General features: G+C 42.5%; 1 protein-coding gene across 1 annotated transcript; it reads left to right on the forward strand.

The window, feature by feature from the left end:
- Window positions 1-673: 673 nt before the first annotated feature.
- pdx1 (pancreatic and duodenal homeobox 1) lies at window positions 674-8,961 on the forward strand. Its single transcript, XM_033022128.1, has 2 exons — window positions 674-1,076; window positions 8,506-8,961. Exons 1-2 carry the CDS (start codon window positions 677-679, stop codon window positions 8,919-8,921), a joined length of 816 nt encoding a protein of 271 aa, XP_032878019.1. The 5' UTR covers window positions 674-676; the 3' UTR covers window positions 8,922-8,961.
- Window positions 8,962-9,627: the final 666 nt, after the last annotated feature.

Below are 9,627 nucleotides of genomic sequence, written 5' to 3' on the forward strand. Positions count from 1 at the left end.
GCATTAACAAAAACGCCCGAACCCCCTGGTCTTTAAAAAGGATTGAATGTGCGCAGATGCCATGTGGATTTGCCGTTAAAGCTTTTCATTCCGGACGTGTTAATCCCAGTCAGTCGTGTAGGATCTGTGAAGAAAACAGTAGCTAATCTTCGTTTTGCTAGAAATAATACTGTTTTTTTTATGCTATCTGTGGTTCCCAGGCCCAAGTCGCTGAGAAGATGATAAGACTGCCCTGTCTAATCTATCACTGATACCATTCACTTCTGGTCATCCATTCTCTAAGTTAAATGTTTAAAATTCAACATATTTGTGTAACTTCGCTGATTAAGCTGGAGCGCGTTAACGAATCAATTCTCGCCCAATATACCTGCCTTCGACTGGAAAAGCACAGGAATTGTTCTTGAATGAATCATTTGAAAGGCACATCGCCTGGCTTACGGACAACTTTCCATTGTGGCAAAACTACGTGGAAAGTAAATGGAGTCCACAGGTAAAGTTGACGAAGTGGATTTACAGTCCAATCGGTTGTGGGAGGCGAGTCACATGATATATCCGCGACTCTCCACGGAGCACAACAGAGTGTCAGGTGCTATTTCCATTCGTGAATCAACCAAGACAGAGCTATTAAACTGTGAAATTACAGTGTTGTTGTATGTGTGTTGACCAACTCGCGGACATGGACAGCGATGAGCGTTATTATGCGTCGGCTCAAATTTATAACGAGTCGTGCGCTTATCAACGACCACAGGTCCAAGAATATAATCAAAACCCACCGGCGTGTCTCTACGTAGGGAGACAACCACAGACTCCTTACGCAAATCCTTCATTGTCAGGGTTTGATGAAGGAAGCCCCGCTGACATTTCACCTTTCGAAGTCCCTGCGATAGAGGATCCTACAGTTTCGCATCTCCGCCATCCGCAGCCTCAGCACCCCAACACCCACTCTCATCAAGGGGCTTGCTTTGGTAGCGCTCCCGATATCAGCAACCTGGAGGGTCACAACAGAACGCATCTGCCCTTCCCTTGGATGAAGTCAACCAAATCCCACGCTCACATATGGAAAGGACAATGGCCGGGTAAGTGTAAGACTTCTTTCAGAAATTCCTTGCTGAGGAATTATTTTCCTAATGATGACAAGACTAGAATATAATTGTACTGTGAATTAGGTCATGGGTGGGTAGAGAGAATGGAAGAACATTGTCGTTTTGAAATGTATCCACTTTCAATGGGCATTTCACCTGTGTTCAATGAGATTGACATCTCTGCTATGATATGCGTATATCGATATTCTGATTATCGTTTTTAAGAATAAACTGCAGATGCTGGAAAATCGAAGGTACACAAAAATGCTGGAGAAACTCAGCGGGTGCAGCAGCATCTATGGAGCGAAGGAAATAGGCAACGTTTCGGGCCGAACCCCTTCTTCAGACTGAACGTTGCCTATTTCCTTCGCTCCATAGATGCTGCTGCACCCGCTGAGTTTCTCCAGCATTTTTGTGTACCTTCTGATTATCGTTGTTGGTATTGCTTGGTCCAATCCATTAATATTTCAAGTTGAGTGTGAAAATGTCATCAGATCGTACCTCCACCACTTCAAAATCCAAATTAATACAAACCTCCCTTCCTTATAAAAAACGATTACTTTAACCCTGCCTTTATGATCACGCGTTTTTAAAGATCATAACGCCTTTTTCGCCTTTTCCATAATCCAATCTGTGAACCTATTGTGATATAACACCAGTAACGTTGCATATGTCGATCAGTTATCAAGCAGCTACATTTATTTCAACATCAAAGTCAATATTACCGAACTCCTGGCCGGAACTATTCTCTAATGAAATTAATATTATAATGAATTTTACTGTAGCAACAATAAAGTCGCGAGAAGGTTTGTGGGGGGGGGGGGGGGGGGGGGGGGGGGGGGGGAGGGCATTTGGAAATACTGAAAGGGTAGGAGGCAAATGCTCGTATTGTGCGAACACGTGGTAATATTTTACATACAATCGAACTTCCAAGTTTGTAGTAAACCAGGATTTCTACCCCACACACCTTCTAACCAACAGCACTGTTTTTATTTGGGGAGGAATTGAGTCAGGACAAACACGTTTGCAGTAGAATGAAGCAGAAAAATCAGCTGTAAGCAGAGCAGGACAGTACATACGAACTGTAAAAATATATTATTTCCTTGTGTCTTGTTTTGTAAACTAGCATCTGCACTTCCCCGTTTCTTCACTCTTTGAAAATCTGAAAAGCGAAACCTCCAGATTTCTTAAATTTGGACAACGTAAAGCCTAATTGTGGAAAACTACACATTAAGCTGGACGCGAGGAGTAGCGCGCCTGGCTGGTGATACGATTGCGGCTGTAAATGGATCAAAACGTGCATAATTACTCTAGATTTGTTTGTATCGAGTCGTAAAAGCGAAATCGCAACCCATTACATAACCAAACACATATTAGACTGGAGTATGATTCCCAACAAATGACTACCATTTCTCCAAGCAGATAAATAGGGTTTTTTTTTTTGCCTATGTAAACCGATTTAAGTGCTTAACCGAGACTGAGCCATTGCAATAATTCGAATAACCTTTATGATGTGAATTATACCAGAAAGGTTATAAGAATAAAAATCTAAAAATAATCGGTCGTCATTAGAAGATTCCTCCCCCCACCCCGTCAAATACAAGATTATCAATACTTCCAGGATGCAATTTGCCTTTTAAGAAACGTATGCGCAGGTTAAAACATAATTTACGGCGATTCCCTGTTTGAAATCAAACGAGTACATAATTATTCTGGTAAATGACACACGAATTATATTTCATAAATCGACACGGTGTAGGGATTTTACAGTGTTAAAGGTGTAGCTATTGAATAATCAATTTTCAATGAATTATAGAGTTTACACGGCCGGATGCATTAATTTACATTTGGGGGCCTAGTTACAGCGAATGACATAAATAATTGTCACTCGAATTTGTATTGTCAAACTACTAATGTAGAGACGACTATATCTTCGAATTTTGGTTTCGTTTTAGAATATACTGTAATTTCTATCAAGTGATTTTTAACCAGGTCTTATGACATTCCTGTGGTAATTCTATGAAGACCTATTTCCAAGTCAAGTAACTCTTTGGCCGAATTAAAAATCTGAATAATTCACAACCGAGGTCATAACGTGATGATCAGGTAAGGACTGTCAGCGCTGCCAGCTTGCTCCATTTTCCATCATGTTATCACTTCTTTCCGGATCACTTATCGCCCTTACTTCATAACCCTCGACTGCCCAATAAGCACATGTCAACTAAATATTTAGTTTAATGTTCCTTTTCGTTCATAGTTCACAGAAGTTCGGGTGAGACTATCCCATATTTCAATTACTTTTTCTATAGTTGGCCAGGCAACATTTCAGGGGAACATTCAGGGTGATGTTTGGGATCGGGACCCTTCCTCAGAAGGATCCCGACCCAAAACATCGCCTATATATGTTCTGAACAGAGAACATATGCTCTGCAGAGAGCCTGATCCGCTGAGTTACTCCAACACCGTGTGTCTTTTCGTTTGCAATTCGTGTCTCAATTCACTCTTACATGGCCTGGGCCTGTTTAAACACACAGTCTACGCGTTCTTGATCTGTGGTATTCACTGTAGCACATCCTTTGACTATTTGAATGCCTCGATCAAATCCCCCGTATATCTCGGTTTATAATTGAAAGCGACATATAATCCGGTAACAATCTCCCACCGTCGTGTTGTGTTGGCAACAGTCAATAATATTTTGGCACAATTTTAGACTTCGTAGTTACAGTAAATTAAAGAACCAAATTAATGTAACGGGTGATCAAACTTCAATAACTGACCGGTTAAAATGCTCAAATTTACGCGATTAAGACTAGGTCCTCGCTTCGGTATACGGTGTACCTTGATGGCAATTGATTATTTACGTTGAAACACGGTCACCATCGTGATTCTGAATATCTAAGTACTTCTGGCAGCAATTATAATTCTTTGACATGTGATAGTCATTTTCTGAACACAAGGCGCGCTTCCTTAACCCGTAATTGAGTGCAGCGAGTTCTATCCCACGGGGAGCGCCAACCAAGCAAACGCTGACCTGTAACTTGATGTAACGAATTTTGAATATTCGTGTCAATGCTGTTCCTTTTGCAAAAGTTTGCTTCACGATAGGCAGCTAAAGGACATTTTTACTCCTAGCAGGAAGTTGCGGGACAGTTGCAAAAGCCAATTGGAATTACCACTCTCACCATATGATCTCACACGGCTTTTCCCGTTGCCCAGTTATACTGAATTTAAGCAAGTTCCTTAGATGTTTATAACACATAGTTGTTTCGATATAATTTGTCACAGTTACTAACAGCTCCACAAAACAAATTTCCAAAGATTCCATTCTGAATTTACGCCATCCGAATTTTCAGAACAGTTAACGATAATTTTTTATTTTATAGTAGATTTATAGAGTAAGCTACAGCGCGAGTATCTTGAGACTTCAAGTGGCAAAATTAACTTTGGCAATGAAAACTTTCATATGTACTATTTCACGTTTTAAACATGTTTAAAGACGTCTTTAATGTTAAAAAAAAAAATCACCTTTAGTTTAGTTTCGTTTATTGTGACGGTACCGAGGTATAGTGTCGCGTGCTAGCCAGTCAGCGGAAATACTATGATTGTAATAGAACCATCCACAGTGTACATGTGCACTGATCTACATGTAGAGGGAATTACGTTAAGTGCAAGGTGCAGTAAAAATCGAGAACGAATAAAAATTGGCAATTGTCACAAACAAATTCGCAAAACGGAATTTACAGTGAGACATGATCAGATCCCAATCGTTGAAACCACTGGCAAAAGATTATGGTTGTCAATGCAGTGCCGTTTTCTTACAACAAGATTTCAATGAACCTCGCGACTATATTAGAAATAATAGGCAGCAGAGTAGCACTTCCAGCAAATGAATATTTTAAATATAATTTGGCATATAATTACAATTAATCTAATTCTGCGATTTGTACGCAAAATCATACCTGTTCATACACGCGGGTTTTTTTTTTAGAATTTGGGGTAGAAAATTGATACGTTTATGGCGGCATGGTGGCGCAGCGGTAGACAACGCCAGTGACCCGGGTTCGATCCTGACTACAGGTGTTGTCTGTTTGGAGTTTGTATGTTCTCCCCGTGAACTCCGGTTTCCCCCCACACTCCAAAGCCCTGCAGGTTTGTACGTTAATTGGCTCGGTAAAATTGAAAATTGTCCCTAGTGTGTGTAGGATAGTGTTGATGTGCGGGGTGATCGCTGGTCGGCACTGACTCGATGGGCTGATGGATTTATTTCCTAATCTAAACTGAGCAAATAAATGCGAACCCATTTGCGCCGAGCTCACTTTATTTGAATGAAATCGTTTAAAGGAAAGATCTCTCTTTGTATATATCACTATGGAATGAGGATATTTCCTCAATACAAATATATTTACAATGATTTGCACTGAGATTATTTTAAAACATGAGACAAAGGATTTCAATTACTCGTTTTATGGGAGAAGAATGGACCGTTGTATCAAGGCTTTGTGAGATGGGCTTCGAGTCACGACAGTATTTAGAAGTTAAAACGGAAATAAGGCATTTTGGTCAAATATCTTTGTTCTACCCGAGGTTGAGCAAGATAGGGCTTTAATCCTTGGAGCGCAGGAGAATGAGGGATGATTTTATAGAGGTGTACAGAATCATAAACGCACAGAGTATTTTACCCAGAGTAGAGAAATCGAGAACCAGAGGACATAGGTTTAATGTGTAGGGCAAAGATTTAAGAGGAACATGAGGAGTAACTTTTTTGCACAACGGGTAGTGGGTGTATGGAACAAGCTGTCGGAGGAGGTAGTTGACGATGCAGGTACTATAACAACGTTTAAGGAACATTTAGACAGGTACATAGATAGGACAGGGTTATAGTGATATGGGCCAAACACAGGCAGGTGGGAACTGCAGATACTGGTTTACAATGAAGATTGACACAAATTGCTGGAGTAACTCAGCGGGACAGGCACCATCTCTGGCGAGAAGGAATGGGTGACTTTTCGGGTCGAGCCCGAAGTATTTTGTCTATCTTCGTGGGACTAGTGCAGATATGGGCATATTGGTCGGCGTGGCCGAAGTTGGGCCGAAGGGCCTGTTTTTCACGCTGTATGACTACCAAATGCATGAATCACAGAAAGTGATATGTATTCAGCTCCACTGTGAAGGCTTCGCAAGAACCGTAATTCATTCGTAGAAATTATTCCATCTCGCTAGTGTGTGTAGGATACAGCGGTTGGGCGGCAGAGTTGCTGCCATACAGCGCCAGAGACCCGGGTTCGAAGCTGAGTACGGGTGCTGTCTGTGCGGCGTTTGCAAGCACGCCTGTGACCGTGTGGGTTTTCTCCGAGTGTTCCAGTTTCCTCCCATACTCCAAAGACGCGCAGGTTTGTTGGTTAATTGGCTTCTGTAAATTGTCCCTAGAATGTAGGATGTAGGAATAGAGTGTACGTTGGTCGGCACGGAGCCGAGGGGACGCAGGGCCTGTTTCCACGCTGTATCTCTAAACTAAACTAAACTAAACTAAACGTCTCTTTCCCGCAAGCAAATCCAGTTGTACCCAAAAATTGCTTTCGATTTTAATGTCCATATCTTTAAAAAAAAAAAAAGACCTTCATGTGAAACAGTCCTCTAATACTTCCCATTGGAAATCTTAGCTTAGTGCAGTCGATCTCAAACCGTTCAACCCGGGAGATTCACCTCAAATGGCAACAGTCCTACGACTTCTGGCCGCGTTCTTCATTTTCGAAAATGAGGGTGTGAGGCGATGGTGTGCGTTTGAACCGCGTTATCACCAGCGAGTTATCTGTATTTCCATAGTTGGAAGGCAGATTGGAGGAAATATGAAATTGCACTCTGTGCGAGTTCACACTGCAGTTCTGTTATCTGAGCGGTGCCATAACCACGATATCATCATTCCAATTTATTTTTGTTGAGAATTGTTAATTATGTTTTATGCATATTTTTGGTTTAATATACTCAATTTAAAAACGAACCGCATTGAACTAAAACTTCACATCGCTCATTCCCTCCACTCCCCACTCCCATCGGGCAGATGGCACAGAAACTTTAAAGCGCACATCATCAGACATCTTCTTCCCTTCTGTTATAAGAATACTGACCGGTACACTCCAAACATCTATTTGCGGACATTGGACTTCTTCTCCGGAAAGGTTGTACTGCAATGCCCAGAACTATATTCGGTACTCTGGTATTTTTGTCTTTCCCGTTGTACTTTTGTATGGTTTGATTGTGTATAATATTATCTGATTTGGAGTCATTGAACCGTACAGCGTGGAAACAGGCCAATCGACCCAACCTGCCCAAGGCGACAAACATGCCCCACCTACACGTCCCACCTGCCTGCGTTTGGCCCATATCCCTCTAAACCTAACTTATCGACGTACCTGTCTAAATATTTCTTAAACTACCTCATCTACCTTCTCCGGTAACTCGCTTTAATTGGATAGAACACAGGCAAATATTTTCACTGTATCCTGGGCGGCTCGGTGGTAGAGCCGCTGCCTCACAGCGCCAGAGACACGGGTTCGATCCTGACCGCGGGTGGAGTTTGCACGTTGTCCTTGTAACCACGTCGGGTTCCTCCCGGTGTTCCGGTTTCCTCCCACGTCTCAAAAAGGCGAGGTTAATTGGCCTCAGTGAATTGTCCCTAGTATGCACAAAGTGGATGTGAAAGTGGAATAACATACTGTAAAAATTGTGTGAACGGGTGACCGATAGTCGGCGTGGACCTGGTGGGCCGAAGGGCCTCTTTCTATATTGTATCTCTAAACTAAACTAAACCTTAAATACACAAACAGCTGGAATAACTCAGCAGGACAGGCAGCATCACGTTTATCCACCAGAAACGTCACCCATCCCTTCTCTCCAGAGATGCTGCCTGTCCCGCTGAGTTACTCCTGCGTTTTGTGTCTATCTTCGGTTTAAACCAGCATCTGCAGTTCCTTCTTACACATTAAACCTTGATTACATCTACACATTGATTAATGCTCTCCCTTAAAATTATAATTGCCCTTAGTTAAAAAAATTCCCTAATGTGTGAGGAATGAATGAGAAAGTTTGATAATAGAACTAGAATGCACAGGAGATCGATGGTCGGCGTGCACTCAGTGGGCTGATATACAGCCTGATCCCATGCTGTATGTTGTAAACTTATCAATCAATCAATCAATCAATCAATCAATTAATTAATAAATCATATAACAAGAAAAGTAGAAAGAAAGAACTACAGATGCTGGTTATACCATAGACAGACACAAAGTGCTGGAGTAAACTCAGCGGGCCAGACAGCATCTCTGGAGCAAAAAGGATGGGTGACGTTTCGGGTCGGGACCCTCCTTCAGATCAAATTAACAACAATAAATCGATACCAATATTTTAACATCTTCTCTCTTCATAGGGGGCTCATTCATGGTGGAGCAGGAAGAAAACAAGCGAACTCGCACCGCCTACACGCGGGCTCAGTTGTTGGAACTGGAGAAAGAGTTTTTATTCAACAAGTACATCTCCAGGCCCCGGCGGGTGGAGCTGGCCGTCATGTTAAACCTCACCGAACGGCACATTAAGATCTGGTTCCAAAACAGGAGGATGAAGTGGAAGAAGGAAGAGGATAAGAAAAGAGGAAGGAATGGTGCTCCCGAACAGGACTCGGTTGTATCCTCTGGGGATCTCAAAGAGGATCCCTGCGCCCCCACCACTCCGCTCGGAAGAGACCCGATCACTGCTAATGTCTCCTCGTCACAACCAGCCAACACCCCCGGGACATCTTTAAGGAGTCAAGGTACATGTGCAAGAGACTCCATGAAAAGTTCGTAAAGTCTGCCATAAAAAAAACAGCGGGGTGACTGGAGATCATTCAGTCGACTCTTAGAACGAGAAAACAGTGAGCAGAGTGCTGGAGGAACTCAACTGGTCAGACAGTATCAGGGGCAGTGGGAGAGTTGCTTCATTACGCGAGTGCTGAAACGCGGTTACGACAGAGTTCTCCGGATGCTCCGGTTTCCTCCCACATTCCAAAGGAGTGCAGGTTTATAGGTTAATTGGCTTAGGCAAACTTGTAAATTGTCCCGAGTGTGTTGGATAGTGCTACTGGGGTGATCGCTGGTCGGCATTGATTCGGTGGGCCGAAGAAGCTGTTTCTCTAAACTAAACCAAATCTGTGGAGGGAATGCACAGGCACTTAAGAAGTGTCCCCACCCAAAACGTCGCCTGCCCGTTTCCTCCACACAAGCTGCCTGACCCGCCGAGTTTCTCCAGCACTTTGTGTTTTGAATCAGAAAAAAATATTTAATGTCGAAAGCTGAAACTCACCGCAGCGAAGTGCAAGGCGGACCCCATTTAGTGACATTGACATACAACGCCTTAATATCCTGGAATGCCACGTTTAAATGTCAGCAGAAAGTTACTCGGGGTTAGACAGAAATAAAAGCTTGTTTCAAAAACGAAAGTAAGTTGTTTTGTCTCAAGTAATATTGCATAGTCATCTGGGGTTATTTTCACAAATTTTGTTAATTATGGAACT

Source organism: Amblyraja radiata, chromosome 6, assembly GCF_010909765.2.
Source record: "Amblyraja radiata isolate CabotCenter1 chromosome 6, sAmbRad1.1.pri, whole genome shotgun sequence".
In the NCBI taxonomy this organism is placed as follows: Eukaryota; Metazoa; Chordata; class Chondrichthyes; order Rajiformes; family Rajidae; genus Amblyraja; species Amblyraja radiata.